Source organism: Strix uralensis, chromosome 22 (assembly GCF_047716275.1).
Source record: "Strix uralensis isolate ZFMK-TIS-50842 chromosome 22, bStrUra1, whole genome shotgun sequence".
Classification (NCBI taxonomy): Eukaryota; Metazoa; Chordata; class Aves; order Strigiformes; family Strigidae; genus Strix; species Strix uralensis.
The window spans coordinates 8,245,041-8,260,381 of record NC_133993.1 but is presented as its reverse complement, the minus strand read 5'-3'; the positions used below and the strand labels follow the sequence as shown (position 1 = coordinate 8,260,381).

The window sequence follows — 15,341 nt, the reverse complement described above, 5'->3', positions numbered from 1 at the left end:
AGATCCTGGAGGGATGGATCCTCCAGGATGCTTGCAGGAAACCTTACACCAGTGCGTTAGTGCCATGCAGAGAGAGCCCAAGGCCATGTCCAAAGTCTTGAGTGAAGTCCATCTGCTCATGCAGAACTCGGGGGGAGAGGCTGGGCAAAAGCTAATTACGCCAGGGGGGTAACTGCACGCACGCTGCTGGTGGGGAGGAAAGCAGAGGCAGCGTTCTCGGGGTCGGTGGTGTTGGCAGCAGGGTTGGGGAGGCTGTGGGGGTCTGGGGGTGGCTGGGGAGAAGGAGCCCGGGAAGAGAGGGGCTGGGGAAGATTTGGGGTTAGAGGTTGGCTTCACACAAAGGAGCAAGCGGCTGGAAGACGGTACGACGCCGAGAGCCAATCACCGCGGCAGCCCGGCGATAAAAGGGCTCGCGAGGCGGCCGTGGGAGCTCGCAGGAAACGGCTCCCGCTCCCACAGCCCCGGCCTCTGCAGCGGGGAGAAAGGGAGCGAGAACACCCTGCCAGCAGGGACGGCTGGACAGACCCACCGCCGGACAGACCCACCCCAGCGGGGTGAAACCCTCCTGCTCGGCATCGCCGTGTGGAGCCCAGGCATATGGTGAGCCTTCGCTCGTGGAGAACAACAGGGCTGAGAGGCGGCGGGCGGCTCGGCGGGAGACAATGATGGTCCCCGAGATGTGGGGAGCGAGGGGGTTCATCCACCTCGGGGATTGCCAGCCATTGTGGCTCTGCTCTGTGGTGGGAGAGCTGGGGGAGAAAGCAAGACCGAGTGGTGGGGAGGGAGAGAGAGGCAGGAGCCCAGGGAGAAAGGGATGGAGAGGAGGGGGGAATGTAAAGACAGGGAGAGCCCCAGGAAGCAGCACCACTGGCCAGGAGCCACCCAGCAGATGGGGGGTTCATCCCCCCGGCACAGCCCCCCGAGAGGAGGTCCCACCCAGATGTGCTGGGAACTTTTTAGCTTTGGGAGGAGGCTCGGCCGAGGTGGTCGCGAGAAGCAGATTCAGGGTGGGGGGAAAACACAAGGGGTTCTGTTCTTGGCCCTGGGTGGCCTCGCCGGGGTCAGGCGGGGGCAAGGAGACACTGTCTGAGCTCCAGGAGCCTGCTGGGGAGCGATGCTGCTGAAGGGGGGGTGAGCACCCCGTGCCCTGCGTGAGCTGGGGGGGCAAGGGGCTGCACCCAGAGTATCATGGGGACAAGAGCAAGCAGAGGCCTGTGTTTGCTGGATCCGCTGCAGCGGGTATCTTGGGGTGCAGCATTTCGGGGCTCGCCCTCCCCGTTTGGGCTGTAATTCCCTCTTTGTTGTGTGCTGCAGTACATGCCGGAGTGGGGCTGGACAGATCCATTTTATTAAGCTGATCAGAGAGAGCAGAGATGGAAGAAAACCTGTTAGATCCCAACTCCCTTATCCCCCTTCGTTAATGCCTGCTAATTCTCAACGGTGTGTCTCCTACTGCCTCATCCAGCCTGGCTTTAAACCTTTCCAGCGACAGGTCTTTCATCACTTCCCTGGGGAGGCTGTTGCACGACTGTGAGATTTAATAACAACACAAATACCCTGAGCTCTGACATAACCCTTAACAGCCAGGGATCTCCCAGGGCTTCACAAAGGAGAGCAGCTCTGTTTTCATCAGGGGTGGGGTGGGGGGGGGGAAAGGAACAGAAAAAATGAAATTATTTGCCTGCTGTCACCCAAAAATTAGCAGCAGAGCTGGGAATCAAGCCCAGGTCTCCTGAGTCCTTGTCTGGTGGTGTAACTACTATGTTTTGAGCTAGTCTGATCTGTCTAATCCCCCTGAATCACTTGAGACCAGCTAAGCTACCTTGTAGGTCATATTTTTGATCAATTTTTTGCTGGTTTTTGTTCATGGGGTGGGCATTCTGTTCAGCTGCCTGGATCATGCCTTGGGAACTGGGCTTTGTCCACCGAAGACATCATGCGAGGGCTCTTGCAGGGAAGACATCTGGTGCCTCAGCTGAGCTGTTGTGTATTTAAGGCCAGGAGTAGCACATCTGCAGCATTATTATCATAGATTATAAAATAATTGCAGGGCAACTGATCAAGCCTAGTCCGAAATGGCTCCAGCATTAACGTCTTTCTTAAGTGGGAGCCCTGCAAGAAGCAAATTCCCAGTTAAGAGGTGAGGCTCTGTCAGAACCAGCCTCTTGGGCTTTGCAAAGTGACTGGATGCATCTTCTTTTTCATAGAGCTCAAAACTAGGTTTCTGACCTTTTTTGGTCAACAAAAATCCCACGAGACTTCTCGTTAGGGAAGGGAGTTCCTCTTCTGGTTTCCTTCAGCGAGTCAGTCCTGTGAGCCTACAACTACCCCCTCCAGTCCTACACGATGATGCAGTTTTTCTTTTTCTTTTCGCCCATCCTCAGCTTTTGCAGGGTTGTTGTCCATTGTCTGGCAGCTGCCATGTTCCCCCAGAGGTGTCTGCCTTTCACTTTCTGGTTAAGTCATTTTTATCTGCCATCTGGGGGGTGTTGCAGAGCTTACCTAGCTGTTAGCAAAAGCTCTGGGATGGAAAACATTAAATCTGGGTGAAGGGATTATTGCAATCAATATTAAGCACACTTTAGACATATTTCTCACTCCTCTGGTGTGCCCATAACCCTCTCCATATGGGCAGCTCAAGGGTTTTCAGACACAAGGAGCCTCAGCAAGTGCCTCTCCAGGGCTTGCTTCTCCCAGCACACTCGTTGCTCCACCGAAATCCCGTGCCCTTGGAGAGCACCAGATCCTATATTGGGCTGTCTGGCATCTTGGATCCTAAAAGGGAGGATGCAGGTGGAGGCTGAAAATAGACAGGACAGCTCAAAAAGAATGATCTTTTCAGAAATTTAACCTATGAATATGATTTTGATGGGTTGTTTTGGGGTTTTTTTGATACAATCTGCATTTGGACAGCAAAGGCAGGAGGACACAGCAGCTCTTGCAGAGACCATGGGAAGTGGTTGTGCTGTGTTTTGGGGTGCCTGGAACAGAACTCCCTCCTGCTCTGGCTGTGTCTGCAGATCGTGAAACAGCAGAAGCTCTCAGGAGGGGCCCTCTCAGAGCTCAAGAGATGGGCTAACCCACACAGGAAACGCCAGTCCAAAGTCTGGTGTTTTACAGGTGATATTCCACGAGAGGAGATTAGCCAACATTTACAGGTTATGGTTGGGGAAAGAGGAAATTACAGGTCCATTAATTGGAGTACAATAAAAGGTGAGTTTCTAGAATAGGTTTTGGAAGAGTAATCAAAGACATGGTGTTGGGAAGCACAATAAAATGCAGTGTGGTTTAAACACAGATCATGTCAAGTTGGCTCAGTGTTTTCCTTGGATATGATAACTGACTTCTGAAACAACAGGACTTCAGGAATCTGGATTTAAGGAAAGCACTTGATACAGTGCCCCAAGGAAATGATTATTTTAGGTGGAGACAGGAAAGAGGATAGGGAAGAGACAGCAAAATGGAAGGAGGACACTTGGATCCTTCCACAAGGAGAGATCTAGGGACTGATGTTGTTAACAGTCTCTTTAGAAGTCAGGAGATCTGCCCATGGGGAGAAAAACCAGATCAGCAAACAGGAACATGAGACTGGTGGCTAAAGTAGAGTTGTGCCAGAGCAGGCACCTGGGGAGCTGCAACACGAAGCTGCTGTAGCCTGGAGGGACCTCAGCAAGTGGAGGGCACTGAAGAAGAAAGAGCATCTCGGATTTCTGGCAGAGGTGACAGAGGAAGAGCACATCAGGCCAGATATTTTCAGGGGTGCCAGAGAATTATTCGTACCAGAACACAAAGGTCTGACATCTCCTTCGGTGTGATGCATCCAGGCCAGCTCACCTACTTGCAACAGGCCACCAAGGTGGCTGTAGGAACAGAAAACCTGCCTTGTGAGAACAGATTAAAAGGAATTGGCTTCTCCGGCTAAAAAAAGACTGATAAGGAATGTGATTGCTCCTTAGGAATCCCTCTGAGAGGCAAATATTATGGTGGGAGAAGAACTAGGAACATAATGCCAGTATAACAGTAGATGGATATATGGTTATGCAGGAAACCAGAAGGTGAGGTTTCCAGGTTTATGGAAGTGACTATGGAAAAACTGAAAAGGGGAGGGAAGGAGCATGAACTGCTATTTGCCTATCGTGCTTGTTTGCACCAGGTTTATATTGCACTTAATTAGTATAACGCTGCAGAGCTTCCAAGTTTTTCTCCCAGTGAAGCAGCTTTGCCTAATGCCCAACCTGAATCTCCCAACCTGTAATTTTTGGCCGTTGCTGCTTGCTCTGTCATCCAGCACTGCTGAGAAGGATTTGTCTCTGCCTGGAAAAGAGGGTCCTCCCAGCAGGCTTTCTGCTCTATTTGTCTGCTCTATCTGAGCTCCTAGCAAGACAGGAGATCTCAGGGAGCAGAGACTCCCTTCAGACCATGATTTTTAATGGATGCCATTAAACATGGCCCCAGTCCCAGGAATGGGCTGCTCCGTGCTTCAGTTTCCGCTTCTGGAATATGGATGAATCCCATCAGCATCCTCCTGCCCCGCCTGCCCCCTTGCTGAGAGGCAGGGGCTGGGGACCAGCCCAGTCCCCCTTGGCCTTGGTCCTTCCAGGGCCGTGCACCTCCTCCTCAGGGGAGGCAAGCTGAGGCAGGGACGAAGGTGGGAGAGCAGAGCGGGTGGGCAGGGGCTTCCCTCGGGCTCCCTCCTCGCTTGTGCGGGTCCTCCATTGTTGCCCTGACAAAGGCAGCCCTGTTCCTCCCCACAACTATTCCTTGTCAGCATCCCTCAGCATTTCGGCTGCAGATTTCCTGCCCACTGGCAGCCTTTCAAGAGGCAGCCCGGGCGCAGAACGTGGATGGAAAATGGATTAGTGGGGCAGGCTGGTGGAAGGTAGCTCTGTGCAGTGGGGTGCAGGCAGGGACAGGTCCCTGTGGTGGGGCTGCTCTCCAGAAACCTGATGAACAGAGTAGTGGTGTCTGCAGAATTGGTCTGGCTGCTCCTCCGTGGAGTTCTCCACCCTGTGTCAAGCCAGCAGGGACCTGCCCTGGGTCCCAAATACTGGTGAGGTCAAGTGGTTGGCTCAAAGCCACACAAGGAGCCAAGATCTGAAGCTGAATTAAGGTCTTCCATGGCTAGAGCTGGAGCCATGACCACTGGGCTCCCTCCGTCATCCCCCACGAACTGCATCTTGTTGTCTCTTTCCACACTTGAGAAGCTGAAGCAGCACTGGGGACTCTGTGCCCCCTTCCCTGGCGGTGCTGTGCCCGGTTCTGGTGCTGGCCCCTTTGACGCCGACTCTGCACCACGTTTTGTTTCATGGTGTGGACTGGCCGTGAGGCCCCAAGGCTGTGGAAACAGGGGCCAGCTGGGCAGTGAGCTGGGTGATGCCCAGAGAGGCTCTTCCAGCTCCTCTTCACCTCCTCCCCACGCAGCCCTGCTGAGACAGACCATGGACTGAGCTGGCCGTGGAGCCGGAGGGTCAGCGGCTGTCCTGGGTGTGTAGGCTGCACTAATCCTGCACATGATCTTGGGGACATCAGTCCCCACAGCAATCGGCTTAGCCCACAATTTCCTGGGGGAGAGCCTAGACAGCCTCTCCGAGGTGTTGAGCCCCTGCCTGTGCCTCGCCGTGCTGCTGGGGATACTCCGTGTCCTCTCAGGATGGAGGAGGAAGGGGCCTGGATCCCCCACGCCGCGCTTTGCCTTTGGGAAAGCCTCTCGCAATGGTGCAGTGATCCCAGCAGTAAACATACACTTCACAGGGCTGCTAATGGGAACCATATGGCAGAAAGGGGCCTCTCACCCTCCGCAGTCACGCTGCTTTCCTGTGCCGGAAACCCATCGGCTTTCGGAGAGGCCATTAGGCAGCGCCGGGCTGGGGGCCCGCTGGGAGCAGGCTGGCTCGGCAGTGACGGCGGCCTGGCTGTCCCCGCTGGGGAGGGGAAGGGGGGAAAAGGCTCCCTGCACCCATCCTGGCTGTGCAAACACAATGCTTCAGGGGCGCTGGGGAATTTCCTTGAGGGGCCACCCCAGATGCTTCCCTCTCCCTACATCTGCCCCCAGGGTCAGGCAGGAAGGTGAGAGGGGTCGGGGAGGCTGCTAGGCAAAAGCTCTGCGGCCAAGTTCTGGGATGAACGCTGCCTTCCTCACCCCAAACTGCTCCCTGCTCGGTGCTAAAAGCCGTAGCACCTCTCTAGCTGCTCTCACACAGCAGCAGGCACGCGTCCCCTGCAGATGCCAGACCAGCTCCAACCCCACGGTCCCGAGTTGAACACCAACCTGTTGAGATCACCAAAAAAAGCCCCAGAGCAGGGCCAGCAGCTGCTGGTGATGACCTGGGCAGGCAGAGCTCAGCTCAGGCACCGAGTGCATGCTGCTGGCTGTGGTGCCATGTCTCTGGAGCACATCGAGATCCACCTCGCTCTGTGCCTGCCATGCTATGGCCACCAGTGCTGGCATCAGAAGCTGTTCCGTCTCCCTGGGTAGATGGCACAAGCACAGATCCTTTGGAGAAAGGGGGTTTTTGACCACATCAGCCATCAGTTGCTCCCAGGAGGAGCAGGAAGAACAGAGTCTGTAAGGCAAAGAGGTTCTCACCTTGTCCTGAGTCAAATACCTGAAATGGCTGGCTGCATGACCAAGAGAGGACTGTCCTCAGTCCTGCTCTTCCAGGGCTGCATAGAGGGCTAAGAGCCTTAGGGAACAGACTTTTGGAGGACAGAGCCTTAGGGAACAAAGTTTTGGACCTGGCTTCCTTGCTTTGTCACAGATGCCCTCTGCGCTCCTCAGAAAATCAGCAAGCACCCCTTGCGTGCCGGAGGGTTGCCCCAGCAATTGTGAAGGCTTCGTAACATCGATGTGGCAGCATGTCCTTAAGCAAAGCCTGTGCCACTGGGGTTCCTCTGCTCATGGAGGCTTGTGTTGACTGCCTTGGGCTCAAATCCCATCCTGTGCAGACTAATGCCTCCTTGGAAGAGCAATGACAGCAGCTGAGAGGCTCCTAGAAACCCTCCTAGAAACCCTCCTGCAGTTTCTAACTTCATCTGTTTCCCTTATCGCTTCAGCACACCCTTCCCCTTTGAGATTTCTACCCTGTCCTTTGGCAGGAAGGACGTTTAGCAACTTCTACTCACATGTCTGTTGGGCAGCTACACTAAGGGGACCTCTTGTTTGAAACAAAGTCTGGGCGAGTGTGGGCACCGGGCTGCGAGCGGGGTATGTACGTGGAGGGGCAGAGGGATGGGGGCAGAGGGATGGGGGCAGAGGGATGTTAAGAGGAAGGAGACCTGGAGGATGGGGCTGGATGGAGAACATCAAACCATGGGGTAGGGTAAGTGGGGTGGCATTGAAGGGAACAAGGTTTGGGGGCAAGAGAAGCAAAGAAACAAAGAGTAGGTGGAAGGAGCCAGGGAGCTTATGGGGAAGGGCGAGAGGGGGATGATGGAGAGACTGGGAAAACTGAGGGAAAGAATGTGGCTGGGGTAGGGAAGGAAGATGAGCTGTGAGGGAAGAGGAAGGGAAGCTGGGTGTGGAGAAATGTTTGTGGCAAAGGCAGGGGAGAAGGTGAAAGGCAGGTGAAAAGAGGGAGGGTTGTGCATCCACATTAGAGGCGTGTGTGGGGTAGGGACGCCAGGTTTTCTGGGTTTCTCAGGCTCTCCTCGAGGTCTGCGCTGGCCTGTAGGCACCGTACAGACCTTGGAGACATGAGAGGGAAGGTCCTGTCCCAGGGAACGGGGGGCAGAGAGGGGCTGTGGGCTTGGGCCACGAGCCCAAGCTGCCGGGGCTGCTCCTCGGCCAGCTCTGCCCCGACCCCCAGCACACACCGCCTGCGTGCTGCCATCCGCCCCGCTCTGTGAGCAGGAAATAACAAGCAAACCGCAGAGGAGAGGGGAAATGATTTAAGGTAAAATAGGAGCCGTATTCTCAGACGAGGCTGTGAAAGGTTTACAACAAGGGCTGTCCAGCCCCCCAGGGCTGCGAAGGGGGAGCCCAGCTCACCCGCCACTCCTCAGGACCTGGAGCAAAGGTCTCTCAACTCTGAAAGCAGCCACCAATTTTGGGTGCTTTGCTGGGCACGACACAAGCCTGGTGTCAGCTGCTGGGTGTTGGGACTTTTTAGGCAGACAAAGAGCCCCCAAAACCCAGGGCATGTTTGCAAATGTTACTGTGAGATTGGCGTTGCAGAAATAGCCCCTGACCCAAGCCCTCCACTTCGGCATGTCTGCTGCCCGGGGGCTTTCTCAGGGTCTACCCTAGTCCTTGGGCAGCAGGAAAGTTTTTGGGGTGACAATATGAGGATGAGAGGTTTCAGTAGGAGAGGAAAGCAGCCCCAGACAGGAGTGGGGGTGCTGGTTTGCCAGCCCCCAGCACATCCCCATCACTGCAGAGCTGCACGGCTCCTCCTTCACCATCCTATTCCCTGCTCTGCTCCTCCCTCGGCATCATTTGCTCAAGCCCACATCTCTGTCTTGCCTATGCAAAACAGAGCTCATCAAGCCTGACCTTTTATGGGTGTTTTGAAGGTAAGGCGAAATGGGGAAAACCCCCCGAGGATCTGTCAGTGTCTTTTCAGCTAATTTTTACCAAAAGGGGTGATTTGCAATGCTGGTGGTTTTTTTCTGTGCTGCATTAAAACTGGCCCAAGACCTGTCAAACTCATCCTCCTGGGCACTCAGAACATCACACAGAGGCCACAGCTTACTGGTCTCAGCCTAAAGGCAACATGGGCTCCCCAGAGAAGACAAAATCCCCATCACTTGCTCTGCTGAGCTGTGATCCGCTCTGTTCAGCAAGGCTTTTCTGGGCTAAAATTAGACCAAAATCACAGTCCTTGCTCCAGCAATACCAGTCCTTCAGTGGCTACATCAGGGAAACACTGGGCACTGGTTTCACTGCCTCGGCAGGACGGTAGCTCTGGCTGGGAGTCATAGCCTTGCTGCTAACGGCTTGGCCATCGCCTGGCATTTGCCTTCCATGTGTGGGTTTGGAGCAGAAGCTATCACATCACATTACCTTCTGCTCATGTTTCCAGCAGCCCTCTCCCATCCTAGCTCAGTATCTTTGTATGTGACTAGAGGAGTCGAGCTACTGAGCTCTAGCTCAGTGCCCCAGATCAACTGCCAGCTTCCTAAAACTGAGCAGTATTCCAGACCTGCATCTCCTGTCTGCCAGTCGAGTCTGGCGTGAGGGATCTCTTGGATCCCTCAAGAAATCCCTAGACCAGAGAGGCTGCACTGACCCCACGGAGGAAGCTGTGGGCATGCTGCTGTCATGCACCAGCTCCTGCAGAGCTGCGCAGCTGCCGGGTTTGGGGTGATGAAACCAGCCACACTCCTGTTGACATTTCCTTTCCAGGTGTTGCAAGAGGTTTGTCTTATACGCCTCCCCAGGGAACATCGGCCCACAGACTTCAAGCTCAGGATTAAATAGACAGAGGAGGGGAAGGAACCATGTTCCAGGCCACAGGACCCGCCAGCCCACCCCCAACTCATGTACGTACCATCTCTTGCGGTTTGTATGGGAATTTCAAATCGTGTTTTGTTTCTCAGGGATGGAGGGTTGTGTACAGAAGCTGTATTCCGGACCTGACATTTTAGGGTGATCAAAGGCACAGTCACTGCTACTCAAACAACAAAACTGGGGATAGGAATGTTCCAGCAGAAGGTGCTGTTTGCTGAGCACATTGCAACGCCAGCGTCCAGGCTCTGGTCCATACAGAGCTGCTCACCCTGCTCTCGTCTCGAGTTGCGTCTGTTTGTTTGTGTTTCCATGGCTTTCTGTGATCACAATTGAGAGCATGCAAGCTGCTTAGGATTGGAGTGATTGGAGATGGAAAAACATAAAGGCTCAAGAACATCTCCTGCTGGGACAGGATATGGCCCTTCCCCGAGGGAGGATATATCAGATATGAAATAGATAGTGTGCCTGATCGGAGCCAGAAGGCTGCCGAGAAGTGACGAGCAACGGTGGATTGCCTGTAGCCTTGGGAACGGATGTATTCCAGCTCCAAAGAGGCAGCATTTTCCTTAGCTCTGGTCAGCTGAGCCTGGAAACCGTATATTAAATCCTAACCCCAGGAGAGCACCTGCGGTTGTTTTACCAGTGCTGAGGGATGCAACTGGTTTTACACGGCCTGAGTGTCCTCGCTGCCCATGTCCCTCTGTTGACTTTGGCTTACTCCTCCAGCCTTGTGGGAGTGAGAGAAAAATCACGTCCCTGACCCCAGTCAATGAGAGCAGCTGGGAAACGTCTGAAGAGGCAGCTCAGCGAAGTGAGAGTTTCCTGTGCGTCTCTTAGACAAACTGTTTCCAAAAATACAAAGGAGAAACGATGGGGAAGGACAAGGCAGGAGGAACCGGGATGGAAGCCTGGGGGCAGAGAGAAGGGGCAGGCTGGCCAGGCAGAGCCAAACCAGCAGCAAGAGGCAGGACAAGGAGGCAGTGGGGTGATGTTCTGGAGTCCCACTGCTCAGCCCTGGGAGCAAACAGCACAGAGGGTGAGCCAGTCTGTGCTAGAACAGTCCTGGCCAGTCCACCTTGCTAAAAGTATATTTACCCCTTTGATCCTGACTGTTTGAAAGAAGAAAGGGGCATTTTCATCAGTGCAAAGGCAGACTAAAATCCTTGCAGGTGGCTGACTGGCACCCAGTGGGTGCCTGTGCAAACAGCCAGCTTGGGGAGGGGGCAGGACTGCGGGGCTGCACAGTGGGGCAAGCAAAGGGGAGGGGAGGGGAGGGAGGTGATGTGGGAGGAGAGGAGTTGTTGCAGCTGCAGAGGGGAGAGCGTCCACTGAGACACTGCTCTGCAATCCTGGGGCAGAGCTACAGACACCTCAGTGTTTGGATCTCTCTGCCCTGTTGCAGTTTCAGGGTCTGAGTAACATCTGCCTCCACCAAGGTGCAGAACACCATGGAGCATGTGTTCAGCTCTGCCCCCCCCGCCCCGTCCTCCACACAGAGCCTGCAGGGACTCAAAGGCTTTTCAGTCTTGTCTACAGTGCAGGCGTTTCCTGTGCAGCGCAGCAGCGTGACGGGCTGATAACGGGGCGAGCGGAGAAACTCAGGAACAAAACATCCGCTGAGGGGAACCAGCACAGCGCGCTCCGTGAGAGCAAGGGGCACCCCAGTCATACCCCAGAGGAACTGGCAGTGAGAGCAAGGGGCACCCCAGTTATACCCCAGAGGAACTGGCAGTCTATCACCCCCCAACTGCAGGCAAAGACCCACATTGGCAGCATCGCTAGAGCCTTGTGCACCTCCAGCAAGAGAAGGTTAATTATCACTCTCTGTGGGGTAAAGTGTTGGCTAGAAGGAGCATGAGCAGCATCTACACCAAAGCAGAGCTGCAGTTAGTAGGTGCCAGTGCAGGTCACAGCAAGAGTTTTGCCAAGGGCTTGTGCTAAGCCCTTTCCCCCCTCTCTGCCTGCCCCAGGCCCAAACTGTCCCCCAGGGATGTGGAAACAGGGCTTCCCTGCTCTGCTGTTGGTATTGCCGGGAGGAAATTCCAGCCCTCTGTGGTCCGAGACACACGTGGTGGCTGCACTGGGTGGCCAAGGACAGTAACTGATGTCTGCAGACGGTGAGAGCTGCTCATCAGTGGCTGCTGGGAGCCAGGGAGGGTTGTCACCCTGGGGCTGGGCTCTGCAGTACCTACGCTGTGACATCTCCTGGATCGGTGCTTGGGTGCTACCACCACAAAAGAGGTCAGCTAGACCTCGGCCATGAAGAAACAAAGCCATGACACTCTCCTATGTCCGAGACAGAGGCCTCAGTGAGCAGTGCTGGATGACAGCTGGCTGCTCTGCCCCCAGGGCCCCAGGCAAGTCCCACAGCCTCCTGGTGCATAGTTCCCTCTCTACAACATGTAAATGGCTTCTCCTCTTTTTTTATTTTCCTCTCTTCCTTCTCCTCTCTTTGGGAAAATCACCACAGCGCAGGAAGTAACTCGCACCCAAGGACCTGATGGGGGTCACGGCCTCTGGGCAAGTGAGTTCAGATGGTCACCAGTGCCAGGCTTGTCAGTCCAGGCTCTCATTTTGATTTCTCCTTCCTTTCTCAGGAGGCAAAGAACAACTCAGGAGGCAGCACGGTGCAGCGCTCCAAGGTACCTGCAATTTTACCACATCCTACTGATTCATGGTGAGGGGGGAAGGACTGAAAGCCTGAGGCCCAGCATCAGTGGAACGGTACAGGAAGGGCGAGGGGAGATGGGGCTGTTTCACGCCAACCAGTGCTCCAGCAAATGGCAGCATGGATGTTAGGGAAGAGGGCTGTGGTGGGAGCCAGGCACAGGATCCCCCAAACCCCTTCCTCACCCTCTCTCCCTTTGGTCTCCCCTTGCCCAGTCCTTCAGCCTGAAGGCGCAAGTGAAGGAGATGTGCACTGCCTGCCAGAAAACTGTCTATCCCATGGAGCGGCTGGTGGCGGATAAATTTGTCTTCCACAACGCCTGCTTCTGCTGCAAGCACTGCCACACCAAGCTCAGGTGAGTGGGGCCGGGATGCTGCCTCGGCGCTTGCTGACATGGAGGTGGGTGGGTGTCACCGCGGCTCTGCCTAGCCTGGGTGGGGGAGGGCCTTCCAAACAGTGCACCCCCCCACCCATCACAGCCCCTCTTCTTGTCAGGTAGCTAAAGACCCCCAGCCCACTCATCACAGCAAAAAAAGGGCTGATCTGTCCACCTGGTCCCAAGTCTCAGCTAAATCCCACCTGGTATGGAAGAAGAGCTTTTTTCCCCCTCAAGAGCAGCCCCAAGGTAACACGGAGCTGAACCGGAGCTTCCTCCTAGATGACACAGAGCGAAAGCTGAGCTTCCCTGCGGGACCCCCCCCACTTTACAGACCTTTAATGCTGCTCGCAGCAGCCCTTGAGCTGGCTGGAGGGAGCAGCTGGCCCTTTCTAAGGGTCCCCTCCTGCATGTTCCCTCCTCCTTCCTCCCCTGTCCTGGTGCCCCCAAGCCTCACACGCTCCCCGCCACCCTGGAGCTGAGTCCCCACGCCCAGCTAACCCTGCCCTCCTTCCCCAGCCTGGGCAGCTACGCGGCGCTCCACGGGGAATTCTACTGCAAGCCCCACTTCCAGCAGCTCTTCAAGAGTAAAGGCAACTACGACGAGGGCTTTGGGCGCAAGCAGCACAAGGAGCTGTGGGTGCACAAGGAAGTGGAGAGCGGGACCAAGTCGGCGTGAGCGGGGCCAGCCCACCCTTCCCTGGAGCCAGCAGAGACTGCACGGAGCAGTGCTGAGCCGGGGGCTAACTGAGCTGATGTAAAGCAAAAGGGACCCAAGAGCCTGTGGGCAGTGAGGGAGGCAGCCCAGCCCTCTTTGGAGGATGCTTAGAGGGATCCTACAGGCCATAAGGACAGGGCAGAGGTGACTGGGGTAGAGTCCCCAGGCCTGAAGCTCTCTGTAAGCCCCTCTCCCTGATGAGATCAGACCAGAAGCACTTGCCCCCACAGGAAGCCCAGCCCCGTTCACAAGTTTCAGGTCTGCCACCATGGAAAAGGAGATGATTTGGGGGCTTAACCTAGCCTGTAAGTCACAGCAGAGCACCCAGCTCCTGCCACACCAATCCTGCCTTGCTGGGGCTCTGAATAAGGAGGGTCCTCGGTTTACATCAGCTCAGTTCAGCTGGGATTGTTCAGCCTTAAGGATGTTGCCCTGCGACTGTTTAACAGTGTCTCTCTTTTTTATATTTGCCTTTGATTGGTACGTTCTGCGCTGGAGCCTGGCATGGCAGCTTCACGCGTGACTCTGCGCCATGCGCTCTTTTATTTTTGTAATACAAGGTTTCCAAGCCTTCGCTGTCTTGTCCTGTGTTCCCAAGGGCCCGGGGAGGTGGGAGCAGTGGTCAGGTCTGCCAGTTACTGTCCAGTTACTGTGGAAAGAGTCTCTGCTCGTGCAGGATCAAGAAAGTATTCCTGGGGAGATGTGTCTGATGTGACTGAGGCAGATCGGCCCTTTGGGGACTGAACCCAGGGTTTCAAATTGCACATCAGCATTACAGAATCCCAGAATCATCCAGGTTGGAAGAGACCTTGAAGCTCCTCCAGCCCCACCATGAACCTCACCCTGACTGTTCCCAACTCCACCCGATCCCTCAGCGCTGGGTCAACCCGACTCTTCAACCCCTCCAGGGATGGGGACTCCCCCCCTGCCCTGGGCAGCCCATTCCAACGCCCAACAACCCCTTCTGCAAAGAAATCCTTCCTAAGAGCCAGTCTGACCCTGCCCTGGCGCAGCTTGAGGCCATTCCCTCTTGGCCTGGCGCTGGTTCCTTGGCTCAAGAGACTCATCCCCCCTCTCTGCACCCTCCTTTCAGGGAGTTGCAGAGGGCCATGAGGTCTCCCCTCAGCCTCCTCTTCTCCAGACTAAACCCCCCCATTTCCCTCAGCCGCTCCCCATCAGACCTGTGCTCCAGACCCTGCACCAGCTCCGTTGCCCTTCTCTGGACACGCTCGAGTCATTCAATGGCCTTTTTGGAGGGAGGGGCCCAAAACTGAACCCCCTCATCGAGGTGTGGCCTCCCCAGTGCCGAGCACAGGGGTGAGATCCCTTCCCTGTCCCTGCTGGCCACGCTATTGCTGATACAAGCCAGGATACCATTGGCCTTCTTGGCCACCTGGGCACACTGCTGGTTCCTGTTCAGCCGGCTATCGATCAGCCCCCCCCAGGTTGCTCTCTGACTTCTCTTACGAATGACCCTGTGAGCTACATGCCCCAGCTGTAACCACACACCAGCTGCCACATGGAACCCAGACCACCCTCAAAGGGAACTCACCATCCTGTGAATTAGATCTACCCCGTTGCCCTGCATACATTTTGTGGCTTACTCGCTTCCCCCTCCCTATCAATAAACCTTGTGCCCTGCCTCCACAACCCGACGCTGGCTCAATTCACCCTGCAGCCAGCGCGGTGGGCAGGACGGGCAGCAGAGCTGGGCTGACTGCTGCAGCACAGGCTCTGGTTTGGATCAATCCCATCTGCTGAGCTGTGACATTTGGACAGCACAGTCCATACAAATGAATGAGCCCAACAAGACCTGCGAGGCTGGTGAGCCTAATGCAGGGAAACCAGGGAAAGCAGGTGAGTCTGTTTTTAATTATTATTTACCTCCTTCCTTCACACATGATTTGTAAGACTAGCTTGAAAGTGTAAGCATTCAGGAACGCTACATCTTTCAAATGCTACAGGAATTAGGCTTTTCAGAGCCCACACAGCTGAGCAACAGCCTTTGATATCAACAGCATGAGCCCCTAATTCCATCACTGACTGAAAACATCAGCTCCCACTGAGCACGTCCTGTCTGGGAGAATCCAGACACAGCCGTGAAAGCAGGGGCTAAGAATTGAAGAGGGAA

At 55.2% G+C, this 15,341-nt stretch overlaps 1 protein-coding gene across 4 annotated transcripts; it reads left to right on the top strand.

Annotated features, from left to right (window-relative positions):
• The first annotated feature begins 298 nt into the window (after window positions 1–298).
• Window positions 299–13,784, top strand: LIMD2 (LIM domain containing 2). 4 transcript variants are annotated; one of them, XM_074891909.1, is made up of 5 exons: window positions 302–600; window positions 9,344–9,480; window positions 12,046–12,090; window positions 12,332–12,471; window positions 13,012–13,784. In XM_074891909.1, the coding sequence occupies exons 2-5, from the start codon at window positions 9,439–9,441 to the stop codon at window positions 13,169–13,171; spliced, it is 387 nt and encodes a 128-aa protein (XP_074748010.1). In that variant the 5' UTR covers window positions 302–600; window positions 9,344–9,438; the 3' UTR covers window positions 13,172–13,784. The 4 variants fall into 4 exon arrangements, with proteins under 4 accessions (XP_074748013.1, XP_074748010.1, XP_074748011.1 ...); XM_074891910.1 differs by lacking the exon at window positions 302–600 and adding an exon at window positions 4,579–7,204; XM_074891911.1 differs by lacking the exon at window positions 302–600 and adding an exon at window positions 7,446–8,511.
• Window positions 13,785–15,341: the final 1,557 nt, after the last annotated feature.

What these genes read in the sequence shown, in the direction of transcription:
- LIMD2 (XM_074891909.1), top strand. Translation starts at nt 9,439, where the DNA reads ATGTTCCAGGCCACAGGACCCGCCAGCCCACCCCCAACTCAT. An exon ending in CCAGCCCACCCCCAACTCAT is followed by an intron (nt 9,481 to 12,045) that starts GTACGTACCATC and finishes TTCCTTTCTCAG; the next exon opens with GAGGCAAAGAACAACTCAGG. An exon ending in CACTGCCACACCAAGCTCAG is followed by an intron (nt 12,472 to 13,011) that starts GTGAGTGGGGCC and finishes CTCCTTCCCCAG; the next exon opens with CCTGGGCAGCTACGCGGCGC.